This window comes from Aotus nancymaae, unplaced genomic scaffold (assembly GCF_030222135.1).
Source record: "Aotus nancymaae isolate 86718 unplaced genomic scaffold, 86718_ANA_hifiasm-v0.15.2.pri h1tg000040l, whole genome shotgun sequence".
Lineage (NCBI taxonomy): Eukaryota > Metazoa > Chordata > Mammalia > Primates > Aotidae > Aotus > Aotus nancymaae.
This window is the reverse complement of record NW_026988454.1, coordinates 92,703,423-92,722,537: the sequence shown is the minus strand read 5'-3', so window position 1 is coordinate 92,722,537 and position 19,115 is coordinate 92,703,423. Positions and strand designations below refer to the sequence as shown.

Below are 19,115 nucleotides of genomic sequence, written 5' to 3'. Positions count from 1 at the left end.
AAATTAGCCCTGTGTGGTGGCACAGGCCTGTAGTACCAGCTACTTGGGAGGCTGAGGCAGGAGAATCTCTTGAACCCAGGAGGCAGAGGTTGCAGTGAGCTGAGATCGTGCCACTGCACTTCAGCCTGGGCAACAGAACAAGACTCCATCTGAAAAACAAAAATAAAATAAAACAATATATTTATTTGAATAGGTTGTACTGCCACATTTGGTAAAGTGAAAATTAATTCTCCTTCCTATCCCTAATTGCCAATTTTCTCTCTCTAGAGGTAACCACTGTTTGTGGAAAAATCCACTCAAACTGTTTTTTGCTAGTTTCTCATTCAACAATAAACACAGAAGATTTCTGTGATTAAATGGTTGTGGGTTTTTCCCCACACAGCAACTAAGCAATCAGTTCTGTAACAGACACCAGCTGGGTGTCCCCCAATTCAGTGCTGACACTGTCTACCTGGAGGTAGCATCAGATCCCACAGTTTGAAGGCCCAGTCCCCAAGATTGCCCACCACTGCAGACATTAGTCCCAAGTCTAGGCTTCTGGAACTTCTGACCTACTGGCTTCAAGTTGAGGTTTTCACAATTGCCTTTTTTAGTTCAATCAATTTGCTAGAGTGGTTCAAAGAACTCAGGAAAACACTTAGGTTTATTGGTTTATTATAAAGGATATTATAGGCTGGGTATAGTGGCTCATGCCTGTAATCCCATACTTCGGGAGGCCGAGGTGTGTGGATCATCTGAGGTCACGAGTTCGAGACCAGCCTGGCCAATATGGTGAAACCTTGTCTCTAATAAAAATACAAAAATTAGCCAGACATGGTGGTGTGTGCCTTTAATCCCAGATACTCTGGAGGCTGAGGTAGGAGAATCACTTGAACCTGGGAGGTGGAGGTTGCAATGAGCTGAGATCATGCCACTGCACTCCAGCCTGGGCAACAGAGCAAGACCTGTCTCAAAAAAAAAAAAAAAAAAAGGGATTTTACCAAGGACACGGATGAAGAGATGCATATGGCAATGTCTAGGGGAAGGGATGAGGAGCTTCCATGCCCTCTCTGGGCTTGCCACCCTCCAGGAACCTCCATGTGTTCAGCTCTCAGGAGGTTCCCCAACCCTGTCTTATTAGGCCTTATATGGAAACTTCATTTGGATAGTCATGATTAACAACCATATAGAAATGTGATTGAACAGAAAGGGTATGATCTAATACTAATAGACTCACAGGGAAACCCAGGAAGTCCTATCCAGATTCTTCTTGGCAGCATTTCTTCCTCCAGGACATGAAGAGGACCTCTTCTCAATTGCGGGCATGGGGTCTTGTAACCTACAATCCAACAAGGTAGACCACAGAGTTTTTTTTTTTTTTTGAGACCGAGTCTCACTCTGTTACCCAGCCTGGAGTGCAGTGGCACAATCTCAGCTCACTGCAACCTCTGCCTGCTGTGTTCAAGTTATTCTCCTGCCTCAGCCTCCTGAGTAGCTGGCACTACAGGTACGTGCCACCATGCCCAGCTAATTTTTTGTATATATTTTTTTATTAGAGACAGGGTTTCACCTTGTTAGCCGGGATGGTCTTGATCTCCTGACCTCATGATCTGCCCACCTTGGCCTCCCAAAGTGCTGGGATTACAGGCATGAGCCACTGCGCCTGGCCAGAATTGTTTTTTTTTTTTTGAGACGGAGTCTTGCACTGTTGCATGGGCTGTAGTGCAGTGGTGCGATCTCAGCTCACTGCAACCTCTGCCACCCAGGTTCAAGCTGTTCTCCTGCCTTAGCCTCCAGAGTAGCTGGAGCCAGGAACCAAGTACCATGAATGAAAATCTCTATCTCTATCTATCTATCTGTCAATCATCACACTATCTTTACCAGTTTGAGTGTTATCTTAGAGATATTCTGTACACTTATGATTTAATGTCCCCAGGAGACTTTTGTATTTTTATTTAAGGACTAGAGAAGACGTGTGTATCGCTGTGACAGAAGGAAAAGAACAAGGGGAGAGTCTGAAGAGGTAAATGAAAGAGGAACTACTAACTGGGCATGATAGCACATGCCTGTGTAGTGCCAGCTACTTGGGAGGCTGAGGCAGGAGGATTGCTTGAGCCCAGCTTGGGCAACAAAGCAAGACTCTATCTCAATTATTTACAAAAAGAAGAATTACTGAAGCAAGCCCTTAGAGGAGGTGGGAGAGAGAGAATCAGTGTAGTGTGGGCATATGCTGTAGCAAGAAGGATGGACCCTATTCATCCTTCTTGAATGAATCCTTCTTGGCAGGTTGATGGCAACAGAAATTCCTGATGCTGTATCCCTTAGGAGGCCCAAGTTGCTCAGCTTTGTGGTAGCTTGAACAGGATGCAGAAAAAATGTCAAGTGGTCACTGTGGACACTAGGAAATATCACAGAACTGTCAGACCCAAAAAGTAATTCAAAAACGTTTATTTTGATTTATAAAATAAACATTGCCATAGCAATTTAAAGCTATTTACAAACTTGAAAATAAATTTACATAAATTATTCAAGTCACATTAAACAGTTTTAATGAAAACATTACAGGTAGTGTTGAACACAAAACATAAACTAAGTTTTAAATCACATAGGTGCTCTGAAAGCATGCTCAACAACCACAACCGCTGGAGGATGGTCCACTGGAAAAATACGATTTCAGGAACCAGAAGTAAAGATGATGACCCTAGTCTCAGGTGATGTGGTCTTTTACTTTAAACTGCAACTGCAAATTTGGATGAAGACAGACTGAACAAACAGTGAGAGTTAATTAAAAAAAAAATCCTCGTGTAGCTTAAAAACCACAGAACAGGCTGGAAACAGTGGCTCATGCCTGTGGTCCCAACACTTTGTGAGGCCGAGGCAGGAGGATGGCTTGAAGCTGGGAGTTCAAAACCAGCTTGGGCAACAAAGTGAGACCCTGTCTCTACAAAATACAAACAAACAAAACACAGCACTTAGACATTTATACTGTGGTCCATGTGAGAGTAGATTTAAACCAGGATGATCTTATTTGTGATTGACTGCACATCGGATTTTTTCTTTTGCAGGCTGCATGCAGCCAATATTCCTCTGTGCTGGGAAGGGAAAGTTTGAGGAGGCATCAAGACCACAGCAGTGGATCTCACTGCTCCTGCCTTCTCAGGGCTTTATCTACACAGTAATAGCCCCTCGGAGGAAGGGCACCAGCCGAAGAGTGAACACGGGCTCTGGGCTTGGATGCTGCCTCTGATAAATGCTGGGTGCTCTGGCCCCGAAGCCAAGGAGGGAGTGCTTGGCAGCTGCCTGGGCACACTCCCCTCAGTACAGTTGCCAGGCCAAATTATATGGTGGCTGGCAGCTCCATGGAGATGCTAAAGTTTGAGATCTAAGTGTCAGAGCCGACAATTTTTATGAGGAAAATGGACAAAAACAGGTGTTTATCAATACCTGAGAATTATCATCTAGTGTAATTAAGCAAAGGTTAGGAGGTCTATTTCAGCTCATTCCCTTAAGCATGGCCCTAAAAATCAATAGAACTCTCCTACTTCGTGTTGCCCAACTTGCAGGCAGGTATGTGAACCTAAAGTAGAAGTCCTAGCATATATATTATTCATAATTAAACATAGTTCATTTTATTAATCTGGCAACTAGTGACATTTCATGACAATAGGTCTTAAAAATCTAATACAATTAAAAAAACAGAGAATGCTTACACAATAAAATACCGAAGGCACTTTGAGGTTACATGATAAATAAAAATACATCAATAGGGGCAGGATTTTTTATTGGTTCCTTCAGTGTCTGTGTCCATGGTGATCATTGAGAGCCCAGCTTTGTACTTCACCTTTGCCGAATAGTGTAAAAAAAAAGGCACCAAAAACGTTAATAACAGCAGCAATATAGAACACAGTTTGCCATTCTCCAACAGTGTTCTGTAAGAAAAGAAAAAAAATGCAAGTGAAGTGAAATTTCGTTTGTAGTTCACTAAAAAGATAGTGTCACAAGACTGTTAAAACAGCAATGTTATTGATAAAAGCCTCATCCCTGAAACAACCCAGATGTCCACCAGCGGTAGGATTGTGGTATATTTGCTCAATGGAATATGATACAGCAGTGAGAATGGGCTACAACCTCACAATCAAAATGTGAAACAAAAGAAACCAGACAAAAAGAGTACATACTGAATAATTCCATGAATATAAAGCGCAAAGTCAGACCGTAGTCATCTATGGGGTTAAAAGTCGGGAGAGTGGTTTCTCTTGGTGAGGGTGAAGAAAAAATAGCAGGAAGAGGTACCTGGGAGCTTACTGAGGGAGGTAAGATTGTTTCTTGACTGGGTGCTGGTTACACAGATGTATTTTTTAAAAAAGCTTTTTTTGAGCTGGAGTCTTGCTCTGTCTACCCAGACTGGAGTGCAGTGGCACAATCTCGGCTAAGCAATTCCCTGCCTCAGCCTCCTGAGTAGCTGAGATTACAGGCACATGCCACCATGCCCAGCTAATTTTTGTATTTTTAGTAGAGACCGGGTCTGAGCATCTTGGCCAGGCTGGTCTTGAACTCCTGACCTCGTGACTCACCCGCCTCGGCCTCCCAAAGTGCTGGGATTACAGGCTTGAGCCACTGTGCCAGGCTACACAGATGTATTAACTTTGTGGAAATTCATCTAGCTGTACACTTTAGATTTGTACATTTATTTATTTTTGTTTTTATTTTTGAGACAAAGTCTCACTCTGTCATCCAGGCTGGAGTACAGTGTGCAATCTTGGCTCACTGCAACTTCCACTTCCTGGGCTGAGGCAGTCCTCCCAACACAGCCTTCCAAGGAGCTGAGATTAGAGGTGCATGCTACCATACCCAGTTTATATATATATATGTGTGTGTGTATATATGTGTGTGTGTGTGTATTTATTATTTTAATATATATTAAATTAACATATATAATACATATATATATTAAATATAAAATATATATATATATAATTAAAATATATATATATATTTTAATAGAGATGGGGTTTCACCATGTTGCCCAGGCTGGTCTTGAACTTCTGGGCTCAAGCGATCTGCTCACCTCAGCCTCCCACAGTGATGGTATTACAGATTTGAGCCACCACGCCTAGCCTGGATTTGTACATTTAAAAGAAAGTTATACTTCAATAAAAAGTTTACTGACGATAGACAGATATACTTCAATAAAAAGTGTACTGGGATGTCCCTGCATCCTGCCTGAATAACATGAACTAACACTAAGAAAGTGTCTGCCTGTGCATGGTCTCCCAAGTTCTTAGGTGAAAGGTGTCAGGAGCATCAAGTAAATACGGTTAAGATGAACTCAAGTGCAGCTTTGAGGATCTGGGACATTGTAGCAAGCGTAAAAGATCTTGAGCGGCACACAAAGCAGGACATACATGGGATCTGTCGTAAGACAACTGTTCAGTGTATATCCCTGTGGCATAAAAATATCAGACAGTTATCTAAATTACTGATTTCAATCCAACCAGAGTGACTACATTTGCAGTATTAAAAAAAACAAGTAGGCAGGCATGATGGCTCACACCTGTAATCCCAGCACTTTGGGAGGCTGAGATAGGTGGATACCTTGAGCTCAGGAGTTTGAGACCAGCCTGGGGAAGGTGGTGAAACCCCATCTCTACAAAAAATAAAAAAATTAGCCAGACATGGTGGCGCACACCTGTAGTCTCAGTTACTTAGGAGGCTGAGGTGAGAGGATCACCTGAGCCTGGGGTGGTTGAGGCTGCAGTGAGCCATGAGTGAGCCACTGCACTCTAGCCTGGGCAACAGAGTGAGACCCTGTCTCAAAAAAGCAAACAAAACCCCCAAACAAACAAGCAATAGAACTAGCAGTGAGGAAGTCAAAGAGCAGGCACTGGGAAGCCAGTATGAGATCATTTATTTGGGAAGAAAGGAGAAACATGAAGAAAGGAACGCCCTGTGGTTGTTATACTCATCTGAGATGAATGCATTTTAGTGAAAAAAAAAAAACTCTTAGATACTCATCTTAAATTGTGATGAGGAATCAGTCAATAATTACATCTTATACCAGAAAGGTATGTTTGAAACAGCTTCTTAGGATTACCAAGACAAAGCTGCCCTGTGTGGTCTCTGGGATAAAAGAATACTTCAGTGTTATCTGAAGGCAATGAGTGAACTTAAAATCAATCATTGTACTAGAAGTCTCACACAGCTCCTAGTTTGTTTTTTAACAAAAATTCCACCAGTTTTTAGAGAATACTGTTTTGTTTATAATAATGTTGAACCTCAGACACACTTTGAATTTTAATTATTGCATTATTTATTTATACGATGACTCATTCCACAAAGTTTTTGAGGCAGTGCCTATTCCATAAAGTAAGAAAGTACAGGCTGGGCATGGCTGCTAACACCTGTAATTCCAGCACTTTAGGAGGCTAAGGCGGGCAGATCACTTGAGGTCAGGAGTTTGAGACCAGCCTGGCCAACGTAGTGAAACCCCGTTTCTACTAAAAATACAAAAATTATCCGGGTATGGTGGCACACTAATTTTTGTATTTTTAGGTATGTGGGAGGCTGAGGCAGGAGAATAATTTGAACCCAGGAGGCAAAGGTTACAGTGAGCCGAGATCATGCCACTGCATTCCAGCCTGCACAACAGAGTGAGACTCCATCTCAAAACAAAAACAAAAACAAAAACAAAAATTAGCCTGGCGTGGTGGTGGGTGCCTATAGTCCCAGCTGCTCGAGAGGCTGAGGCAGGAGAATTGCTTGAACTTGGGAGGTGGAGCTGAGACTGCACCACTGTACTCTAGCCTGGGCAACAGAGTGTAATTCCATCTCGAAAATAAATAAATAATATAAAGTAAGTTTTATTTATTTTTTTGAGACAGGGTCTCCCGCTGTCACCCAGGCTAGAGTGCAGAGACATGATCATAGCTCACTGCAGCTTCAAACCCCTGGGCTCATGCATCCTCCTGCCTCAGCCTCCTAAGTAGCTGGGACTACAGGTTCGAACCACACCCAGCTAAAACAGTGATATCCTTTTAATAGCATTAAACAAATGCTATAACATAACCCAAATCGAGCTCAGTTCCCCCTTGTAAACATACAAGACTTTGCTTCAGGAATCCATATTTCCCTAGCACAAGTGCTGGCATTATTAGTAAGTGAAATGAACACATGGTAGTATGCTGATTTAGGTTCTGGTGTTGCCACCCTGCTCCATAAGGACAAGGTTAAACATTTTTTTTTTTTTTTTTTTTTTTTGAGAGGAAAATAGGGAGGAGGAAAAAGGAAGAGAAAGAGAGAGACAGAATGGGGAGGAGGGAGAAGGAAAAGAAAGAGGGAGAGAGAATGGGAGTATTGATTTCTTGCCCAGGCTAGAATGCAATTTAATAATGGGTATTGAAAACCTCTTTTATACTGATAATTATACTTAATGATGTGGTCAGGAAGGAATAAGGGAAGAAGATAACAAACAAACAGCCAACCAATATTTAATTTAAACCTATGAAATGCTATGCGATTACTGAGGAGTGATTTACTTCCAATTATATAGTCACCTTTGGAATAGGTGTGAGGTGGTAATGTATGTTTTGTGTATTTGAAGTGGAGAGATCTATAAATGTTTATTAAGTTTACTTGTTCCGGGTCTGAGTTCAAGTTCTGAATATCCTTGTTAATTTTCTATCTTGTTGATCTATGGAATCGTTAGCTCTTCTTGTTGCATTGATCCTTTTGCCATTATGTAATGTCATTCCTCGCCTCTTTTGATCTTTGTTGTTTTAAAGTCTACTTTATCAGAGGCGAGAATTGCATCTCCTGCTTTTTGTTTATTGGTTTATTTTTACTCTCTGTTTGATTGGTAAATCTTCCTCCTTCTCTCTGAGTCTTTGTGTATTGTTGCATGTAAGATGGGCCCGGATGCAGCATACCGATGGGTTTTGGCTTTTTATCCAATTAAAATATATATAAGTTTAATACCGGCGTTTGATGCTAGCTGGCTGTTTTGCCCATTAGTTGATGTAAATTTTTTATTGTGTTAAAGTTCTTTGCTTTTTGATATATTTTTGGAAAGGCTGATATTGGTTGTTCCTTTATATGTATAGTGCTTCTTTCAGAAGCTCTTGTAAAGCAGGCCTGGTGGTGGTGAACTCTCTAAGTACTTGTTTGTTCGCAAAAGATTTAATTTTTCCTTCACTCATAAAGCTTAGTTTGGCTGGATAGGAAATTCTGGGTTGAAAGTTCTTTTCTTTAAGGATGTTAAATATTGGTCCCCACTCTTTTCTGGCTTGTAGGGTTTCTGCTGAGAGATCTGCTGTAAGTCTGATAGGTTTCCCTTTATGGGTAACCTGACCTTTCTCTCTGGCTGCCCTTAGTATTTTCTCCTTCATTTCAACCCTAATAAATCTGGCAATTATGTGCCTTGGGGTTGGTCTTCTTGAAGAATATCTTTGTGGTGTTCTCTGTATTACCTGGAGTTGAATATTACCCTGCCTTGCCAGGTTGGGAAAATTTTCCTGAATGATATCCTGAAGAGTATTTTCCAACTTGGATTCATTCTCTTCATCACATTCAGGTACACCTATCAAACGTAAATTAGGTCTTTTCACATAGTCCCATATTTCCTGGAGACTTTGCTCATTCCTTTTCATCCTTTTTTCTGCATTCTTGTCTTCTCGTTTCATTTCACTGAGCTGGTCCTCGACTTCTGATATCTTTCCTTCTGCTTGATCAATTCGACTGTTTAAACTTGTGCATGCTTCGTGAAGTTCTCGTGTTGTGTTTTTCAGCTCCATCAATTCACTTATATTCTTCTCTAAATTGTCCATTCTCGTTAACATTTCATCAAACCTTTTTTCAAGGTTCTTAGTTTCTTTGCATTGGGTTAGAACAAGTTCTTTTAATTCACAGAAGTTTCTTATCACCCACGTTTTGAAACCTGCTTCTGTTATTGGAACACACGTGTAATCTATTAAGCCTTGTTCCGTTACTGATGAGGAATTGCAATCCCCTGTAGAGGGAGAGGCATTCTGATGTTGAGTATTCTCTGCCTTTTTACGCTGGTTTCTTCCCTTCATTATATATTTGTCTGTCTGTCGTCTTTATAATTACCGACTTTCTAACTGGGTCTCTGACGTCCAGCTTGTTGATTCCCTGCGCCGAAATCTGAGCAATCCACTGAGCCGGCCAAAACAGCGGTGTTAAGATTGATGGTGCTTTTCTGCCCGGGAATCTCCGGACTCTGCACCAAGAATTGGCGTGCTAAGGCACCAGCAAAACCGCCACGCCGGCCACAAGAGTCGCCCTGGCGACCCGTGGAGCTCTTCCACTGGGAATCTCCTGGTCCGTGAGCAACTAATATTCGTCTGAAAGTGTGGCGTCCTCTCGTTCTTTGCACTTTCACTGGGAGGTACGTGCCCGAGCTGCTAATCATCAGTCATCTTGGATCTCTCTCTAAGGTTAAACATTTTGAATGTGTCTATATTGAGACACAAGTTTAGAAAAAACATTTCTACAACATTCCTTTTTATTAAGTGAGAGAAAATAGTAACATGGAGGTACTACGTCACTTAAGGAATTAGAAATGGTGGAAGTGGAGAAGAAATTGGAACACTATCTGTGGGAACACATATATGTATGAAATCAGTATATTTGGTAAAGTCTGTAAGTATGTCCTGAAATTTTAAGGATTATACATGGTGTTAATTTGATCACAGAGACAAAACAGAAAATTACCTATTTTAGAAGCTTGAGTTAGTCTCTTATGGTAGAAAATTAAAGTTGAAAGGGGCCTTTGAGGTCATTTATTTTTATTTATTTCTTTTTTTTTTTGAGACAGAGCTTCACTCTTGTTGCCCAGGCTGGAGTACTGGCATGATCGTGGCTCACTGCAACCTCCACCTCTTACGTTCAAGCGATTCTCTTGCCTCAGCCTTCCAAGTAGCTGGAATTATAGGCTCAAGTCACCATGCCTAGCTAATTTTTTGTATTTTTAGTAGAAACCCAATGGGGTTTCACCATGTTGGCCAGGCTGGTCTCGAACTCCTGACCTCGGGTGATCTGCCCACCTCGGCTCCCAAAGTGCTGAGGTTACAGGCGTAAGCCACTGTGCCTGGCCATTTATTTTTATTTCTTACATAGTGACGGCGATCTTTTAGATATGCTCTGCATGGAAGGCTGAGGCAGGAGAATTGCTTGAACCAGGAGGTGGAGGTTGTAGTGAGCCGAGATGGTGCCACTGTACTCCAGCCTGGGCAGCAGAGCAAGACTTAGTGCCAAAAAACAAAAACAGGTTCAAACGATTCTCCTGCCTCAGCCTCCTGAGTAGCTGGGATTACAGGCATGCACCACCACGCCTGGCTAATTTTTTATATTTTTAATAGAAATGGGGTTTCACCATGTTAGCTAAGCTGGTCTCAAACTCCTGACCTGAGATGATCCACCCGCCTCAGCCTCCGAAAATGCTGGGATTACAGGCATGAGCCACCTCACCCGGCCAGATATCTAGCATATTAATAAGCACCTAAGAAATGCCTGTTGAATAAGTGTTTGTTTCAGGGGTTACTAAAACCCTTAAGGTGGCTCCTTCCATAAAGGAACAGCTTTGAACAAAGAATCTTCCTAATATCTCCTCATAACTTCTCTCAATCTGTCTTTGTGAATCTGCTGAGAATAAGTCTCCATCTTAACATTTAGTAGCCCTTCAAATATATGAAGACACCTTTTATGTCTTCCCGAGTTTTCTGGTCCTCTAAACATTCTTGGTTATTTCAACTTTTCCTCATTAATGCTCACATGATTTCCTGATACCTCACCTTCATGGGCTCACTTTTTTTTTTTTTTATTAGCAGTACAAAAGCTATTGCAGAAAATAGAAGAGGGGAACTATGACCTTTTATGCTGACTTTGCAGAGGATAGTAACTTTGTTTTTATTTTTATTTTTTTATTTTTAGAAAGAAAAAAAAAGGAAGAAAAAGAAAAAGAAAAGAATGAAGGAGAGGAAAAAAAAGGAAGAGAAAGAGGGAGAGAGAATGGGAGTATTGCTTTACTGCCCAGGCTAGAATGCGGTCTAAAAATGGGTATTGAAAACCTCTTTTATGCCAATAATTGTGCTTAGCAATGGAGACAGGAAGGAATAAGGAAGAAAATAACAAACAAGCAGCCAACCAATATTTCATTTAAACCTATGAAATGCTATGCAGTTACTAAGGAGTGATTTACTTCCAATTACGTAGTCACTTTTGGAATAGGTATGATGTGGTACTGATAAGAATGTATGTTTCGTGTATTTGAAGTGGAGAGTTCTATAAGTGTTTATTAAGTTTACTTGTTCCGGGTCTGAATTCAAGTCCTGGATATCCTTGTTAATTTTCTATCTCGTTGATCAGTCTAATATTGACAATGTGATGTTACAGCCTCCCACTACTATTGTGTGGGAGTTTAAGTCTCTATAAGTCATTAAGAACTTGTCTTATGTATCTGGGTGCTCCTGTATTAGGTGCGTATATATTTAGGATTGTTAGCTCTTCTTGTTGCATTGATCCTTTTACCATTATGTAATGTCCTTCTTTACCTCTTTTGATCTTTGTTGCTTTAAAGTCTATTTTATCAGAGGCGAGAATTGCAACTCCTGCTTTTTATTTATTTATTTTTGCTCTCCGTTTGGTTGGTAAATCTTCCTCCATCCCTTTGTTTTGAGTCTTTGTGTATCGTTGCATGTGAGATGGGTCTGGATGCAGCATACCAATGGGTTTTGGCTTTGTATCCAGTTTGCCTGTCTGTATCTTTTGATTGGGGGTTGTAGTCGATTTAAATTTAGGATTAATAATAATATATGTGAGTTTAATACTGCCATTTGATGCTAGCTGGCTGTTTTGCCCATTAGATGATGTAAATTCTTCATTATGTTGATGCTCTTTACTTTTTGATTTATTTTTGGACAGGCTGATACTGGTTGTTCCTTTCTATGTGTAGTGCTTCTTTCAGAAGCTCTTGTAAAGCAGGCCTGGTGGTGGTGAAATCTCTAAGTACTTGCTTGTTCGCAAAAGATTTTATTTTTCCTTCGCTTGTGAAGCTTAGTTTGGCTGGATATGAAATTCTGGGTTGAAAGTTCTTTAAGGATGTTGAATATTGGCCCCCACTCTTTTCTGGCTTATAGGGTTTCTGCTGAGAGATCTGCTGTAAGTCTGATAGGCTTCCCTTTGTGGGTAACCTGATCTTTCTCTCTGGCTGCCTTTAGTATTTTCTCCTTCATTTCAACCCTAATGAATCTGATGATTATGTGCCTTGGGGTTGGTCTTCTTGAGGAATATCTTTGTGGTGTTCTCTGTATTACCTGGAGTTGAATATTGTCCTGCCTTACTAGGTTGGGAAAGTTTTCCTGAATAATACCCTGAGGAATATTTTCCAACTTGGATTCATTCTCTTCGTCACATTCAGGTACACCTATCAAACGTAGATTAGGTCTTTTCACATAGTCCCATATTTCTTGGGAGACTTTGCTCATTCCTTTTTATCCTTTTTTCTCTAATCTTGTCTTCTCGTTTTATTTCATTAGGTTGGTCTTCGACCTCTGATATCCTTTCTTCTGCTTGATCAATTCGACTGTTAAAACTTGTGCATACTTTCCGAAGTTCTCATGTTGTGTTTTTCAGCTCCATTAATTTACTTATATTCCTCTCTAAATTGTCTATTCTTGTTAGCATTTCATCAAACCTTTTTTCATAGTTCTTAGTTTCTTTGCATTGGGTTAGAACAAGTTCTTTTAATTTACAGAAGTTTCTTATCATCCACCTTCTCAAGCCTACTTCTGTTAATGGAATGCACTCGTTCTCCATCAGGCCTTGTTCCGTTGCTGATGAGGAACTGTGATCTCCTGTAGAGGGAGAGGCATTCTGATTTTGAGTATTCTCTGCCTTTTTAGGCTGGTTTCTTCCCTTCATTATAAATTTATCCATCTGTCGTCTTTGTAATTACCAACTTTCTAATTAGGTCTCTGAGTGGATGTCCAACTTGTTGATTCCCAGTGCCGAAATCTGAGCAATCCACTGCGCCGGCCAAAACAGCAGTGTTAAGATTGATGGTGCTTTTCTGCCCAGGAATCTCTGGTCTGGCTCCCTTCTTGAGTCCGTCCTTCAATCAGCTGAATAGGCAACTCTGCCTTCCAAACGTCGGCCAAAAGGGGACCCAGTCCCGCTTACTCTGCACCAAGAACTGCTGCACCAGCCACAAGAGTCGCGCTGGTGACCTGTGGGGCTCCTCCGCTGGGAGTCTCCTGGTCCTTGAGCAACAAAAATTCGTCTGAAAGTATGGTGTCCTCTCGTTCTCTGTGCTTTCACTGGGAGCTACAATCCCGAGCTGCTAGTGATCAGCCATCTTGGATCTCTTTTTTTTTTTAAAGTATGTTTATTATAGAAAGCTATACATAAAACTCATCATTTTAACCATTAAAAAGCCTACAATTCAGTGGGATTTAGTATACCCAATGTTGTGCAACCCTCCTGACTATCTGGTTCTAGAACATTTTCGCCACTCCCCAGAGAAACCCCCATAACCATTCAACAGTTATTCTCTTTCCACCTCCCCAAGTCTATGATGATTTTAACTAAAATCAATACTTTAAAACATGGCTGGAGGATACTGCATTGGTGAGAAAGTTGGCGGGGGCTGGGAAGGCCAGAATTGATTTCCTGAGTGTCGGCTGCGTGCTCCTGTCTGTGGGAGGCACAGGTGGATGCATGGTCTCAGCTCCATCAGGCATGTGCAAAACTATGAAGGATGTTGTGATGCAGGAATGTGAAGAAGCACAGTGGAGTTGGAAGCAGTCTCAGTGTTTTCGTGCTCGGTGTCGGTGAGCATGAGGTTGGAGTTGGCCCGGCTGGACAGGCAGGAGCTGTGCCCTGACCATGTGCTCTGGCCCCACAGCCGCACAGGGTGATCAGGGGACAGCACCGTGTCAGCCTCCATGTCAGCATCGGAGCCGGCCCCCATGGAGTAGCCGCAGTGGGGGAGGCCAATGTCTGTCCAGTACAGGGTCCTGTGAGGGGGCGTTACTTCTTTTAGCCCCAGCTCCTGCAGGGTGAAATTGGCACCCCAGGAGTCACTGTCATTCTTTGAACTTGTTGTGGCATTCTATGCCCCTGCCTTTGCTCAAGTGATCGCCTCTGCCTGAAGGGCTTTTTCTGCCCCCTCACTTTTTAAATAATTTTACATTGCCAATTTTTATTTGTTCAAATCAAAGACAAAAATTATTTGTCTGGTATAATATCACAACTTTAACTACTGGTGTGGTTTCAGCTGCAAGATCTTCATTTGCTTAGTTCTACTGTTTTGTCTAAAATCTAAAAAGTGTTCTTCGAAAATACACTTTCTCATCTAGTAAGGCATTTATTTTTTTGTTGCCATAAAGAATTTCATAAGAACATTTAGAATTTTACCTTTAATGAAAATACACTGAACTTTGACTCAGATGTGGAGTTCCAAAACCCTTCCAGTTTACAAGTAAATTATTTACTTACCTCAGGGGTCAGACTTTTAGCAATGACAGGCCCAACCATTCCTGGAATAGTGGCAAATGTATTTGTGATGCCCAGGAGGATACCAGCATACCTGTAGAAACATTTTCATAGAAGTTTATTATTGTTTTATACACTTAAACAGCTTCTTTCTTTTTTATTTGAGACAGAGTCTCACTCTGTCACCCAGGCTGGAGTGCAGTGGCATGTTCTTGGCTCACTGCAGCCTCTGCCTCCTGGGTTCAAGTGTGCCTTAGCTTCCCAAGTAGCTGGGATTACAGGCATGTAGTACCATGCCCAGCTAATTTTGTATTTTTAGTAGAACTGGGGTTTCACCATGCTGGCCAAGCTGGTTTTGAGCTCCTGACCTCAAGTGATCTGCCTGCTTCAGCCTCCCAAACTGCCGGGATTATGTGTGAGCCACCGCACCTGGCCGCTTCTTTCAGTAGACAGCTATTCTGCTCTCAGGTTGTGTTCCTGTGAAATTTTATGTCTAAATAAAATGTCTTATAGAACCTGCATTTCAATAGTTAAGTAGCATTTTAACATTACATAGAGGAAGACAGCCATTGAAATAATCCCTTTTATAGTGATGTAGGAAAGTTCTGAGATATCATTTTCATACAGAAAGTTTGGCATGTCTAGCCTGAAGTTTTTGAAAGAATTTCTTTTCTGATTTGAAAATTCAATTGTAATTAATTTTTGAAAATTAATAAAAGAAAAACAATAAGGAAATAAAATTACCTTTAATTCTTCTTTATAGAGATAATCAACATTAACATTTTCATAAATATCCTAATTATATTTTCTATCTGTATATATTTTTAGTATATTATTATAGACATGAGATCATATCAAACATACAGTTTACTTGTTCCATTAATTACACATGTGCTTATAGGTAAATTACTGAGTGCTGTCCTAAAAGAAGACAAGTTGGATCTACATTGTGTGTATGGGTATTAATAAAAAGGGCATTTTAAATAAGTTTGGAAAAAGTTTCTCAAATGCAATGATTTATTTTAAGGGTGAATCATAGGGAATGGGATAGTCCTCTCTATGTCTACATGCAAATCTTTACAGAATTTTTGCCTGTATTTGGGAAATACTAATGACCTATTGATTTCTTTACTATATAAGGAATGTATGTAGAATAAGAAATGTTACCTTAGCCAAGATCTTGAGTAAGTACCGTCATAAAAAGGAATGAAATACCTATCATTTTCTATAAAAAAGTCATATTAAACTGATTAGAGATTCCTGACGAAGCTCCACCATTACCAATCTATGTGACCTTGGGCAAGTTAGTGATGCATTTTTATTTCCTTTTATTTTTTTTGAGATGGAGTCTCTCTCTGTTGCCCAGGCTGGAGTGCAAGGGCACGATCTTGACTTACTGCAGCCTCTGCCTCTCAGGTTCAAGCAATTCTTCTGCCTCAGCCTCCTGAGTAGCTGGGATTACAGGCGCCCACCACCATGCCCAGCTAATTTTTTGTATTTTTAGTAGAGATGGTGTTTCGCCATGTTGGCCAGGCTGGTCTTGAACTCCTGGCCTCAGGTGATCTGCCCACCTCGGCCTCCCAAAGTGCTGGGATTACAGGCGTGAGCCACCATGCCTGGCCTATTATTTCCCTTATTATCCATTGGTTCACAGATGTATACATATAACATGTCAACTGTGAGCTCCCTCACACTCTATCAGATATACTAAAACAATTCATTTGAGTGTAAAATACATATGGAAAAGTGTATAAACCATCGGTGTACAACTTGCTGAATTTTCACAAAGTGAACACAACCACATCACTAGCATCTGATCAAGAAATAGAACCTATTGGTATACACATTTTTAAGGACATTTTCCATGTGGTTGAACTACCTCTCAAACTGTATAAGCCTTCATCCGAATAGTCAGGTCACCCCTCTCTACCAAAAAACCTACTAGAATGGTTTAACTCTTACCTGCAGAAGACTGCAATCTTCTGCCTGATTTGCAGTGGCCTGGACTTGGTCCATCTACACAGCCTTATTTCCTAGCACTGTAAAATCACTCCTTCAGATCCAGACAGCTCCAGCTGCTCACATCTGTCATGTTCATTTCTGCTACTTATCTTTACTAACACTATACCTGCTGCCTGAATTCCACTCACCTTCCATCCTAACCACTTGTTTGGTGCTTCTTCCATGAAGCTGTCTGTCTTGATCAGCTCATACTGAAGCTGTCCTCTCAGAATCTTTATTGTCCTTAAAGCTAGTATCATGTGTTTTAAGATATAAGTCCTCTAATTCAAGTTCGCTAATTCTGACTCCATAATCTCATTGAAGAAGCATGTTTTATTTCCCTTCATTATATTCAGTGCCCAGTACAACACCTGTGCTCATTCAATATATGCTGACTAAAGAGAGGTATCATGTGACTCACACTAATCTAGTCCCTATGCACTGAACCATGGGGCTTTGACTGCACAGACCACTGGAGATTTTTCCATACAGACTAGAACTCCTCTGCACACTGCTCCAAAGAGTGACAATTCCTGCTCAGGAATTTTATATGAACAGAATAATACAGAATGTAACATTTTGGATTACATGCTAGGGTTACTATTATTCCAAACTGTTGTGTGTATTAATAATTTTTTTTTTGAGACAGGGTCTCACTCTGTCACCAAGGCTGGAGTGCAGTGGCATGATCTTGGCTCATTGCAACCTCTGCCTCCTGGGTTCAAGTGATTCTCCTGCCTCAGCCTCCCAAGTAGCTGCGACTACAGGCACCCGCCACCACACCCAGCTAATTTTTGTAATTTTAGTCAAGACAAGGTTTCACCATGTTGGCCAGGCTGGACTTGAACTCCTGATCCCAAGTGATCCACCCATCTTGGCCTCCCAAAGTGCTGGGATTACAGGTGTGCATCACTGTGCCCAGCCATTGATTGATTGAGATAGAGTCTCGCTCTGTCGCCCAGGCAGAGTGCAGTGGCACAATCTTGCCTCACTGCAACCTCCACCTCCCGAGTTCATGCAATTCTCCTGTCTCAGCCTCCCAAGTAGCTGGATTGCAGGTGCCTGTATTAGCCCAGCTAATTTTTTGTAGATATATATTTTTTAATAGAGATGGGGTTTCGCCATGTTGGTCAGGCTGGTCTCGAACTCCTGACCTCAGGTGATCCACCCACCTTGGCCTCTCCAAGTGCTGGGATTACAGGTGTAAGCCTCCACACTTGGCCTGATAATTTATTTTTAAAATTGCTGTCTCTCTTTTTTTTTTTTTGAGATGTAGTTTCACTGTTGTTGCCCAGGCTGGAGTGCAATGGTGTGATCTCAGCTCACTGCAACCTCCACCTCCTGAGTTCAAGCGATTTTCCTGCCTCAGCCTCCCTAGCAGCTTGGATTACAGGCATGTGCCATTATGCCTGGCAAATTTTGTATTTTTAGTAGAGACGGGGTTTTACCATGTTGGTCAGGCTGGTCTCGAACTCCTGACCTCAGGTGATCTGCCTGCCTCGGCCTCCCAAAGTGCTGGGATTACATGCATGAGCCACTGTGCCTGGCCTAAAACTGCTGTATTTTTACTAGGATGTTTGTCCTATATATAGTCATGAATTCTGGACTTTGAAGATGGTATCTCTCAGGTATCATTTCACATAATCTTATACCTCCTGTATTTCCTGTATACTGATAGTGGCTAGACTCTAGATCCTAGAGGGTTCATTAGATTTAGATTTAATATTTTTGGTAAAAAACCTTAAAGGTGGTAGAGGAGTTCAGTTAAAAAAAAACTTAGTTAAGCAACTAAATGGCATTTATTACTTTTTCATAAAAATCACTTAGACATATATAAAGTCCAAATAGAGCTTTAAATGTTTTGTGAGATAATTAGTAGTATTATAAAATACAATTCCAGTCAAAATTAAAGCAGCTTGATATTTTATTAATTCATACTGTCTTAATGTAGAATAACCCAATTTCTATTAGAATTTTGGATCCTCAGTTGTAGACTACTTATCTGAAACTCCTCCCCATTTTGGATGGAAAGGTGTCTAAATAAAAAATTCTGCTTAACTAATTCAGTTATATATAAAGATCACAAATTTTTATGTTCAAAACTCTTGCATACACAGCACTATAACAAAACCACGAGGCACAGATCTTTTTAGCTTATCCCCTTTAGGGAGTGTATCTTAAATTAACCAAGCTTGGCAGAGCCTGCCTTTTTTTTCTTTTTAAACCATTAACACCTTGGCAGTAAGAGGAACCAACTGCAATGCTGCCAGCATTTCCAGTGACAGATATTAAGTGCAGACGAATGCCGTGAAATTCTAAATGTCAGCACCAAGAAATTCATTCAGGTACTTATATTTCACTTGGCCATGAAAGATTGATGACTACTTGGAATAAAACAAGTTGTATGGACTCAGTCTGGATTCCATGCTGTTAGAGTACTATTGGAATTAATAGCTGAAAATCTATCCAATTCCTATGATTCGAGCAACAAAATTACCATAGAAAATCTCTATTTTGAGGCTGGGTGCAGTGGCTCACGCCTGTAATCCCAGCACTTTGGGAGGCCGAGGCGGGTGGATCACCTGAGGTCAGGAGTTCGAGACCAGCCTGACCAACATGGTGAAACC

At 41.0% G+C, this 19,115-nt stretch overlaps 1 protein-coding gene across 1 annotated transcript in view; it reads right to left on the bottom strand.

The window, feature by feature from the left end:
- Positions 1–2,411: 2,411 nt before the first annotated feature.
- The window catches only part of SLC17A5 (solute carrier family 17 member 5), a 55,166-nt gene continuing 38,462 nt past the window's right edge, over positions 2,412–19,115 (bottom strand). Inside the window, exons 10-11 of the mRNA XM_064360916.1 lie at positions 14,491–14,581; positions 2,412–3,908 (exon numbers count right to left, since the gene is read on the bottom strand). Of these exons, the coding sequence (XP_064216986.1) occupies positions 3,771–3,908; positions 14,491–14,581 (229 nt within the window). The 3' untranslated portion in view covers positions 2,412–3,770. The remainder of the gene's footprint in view (positions 3,909–14,490; positions 14,582–19,115) is intronic.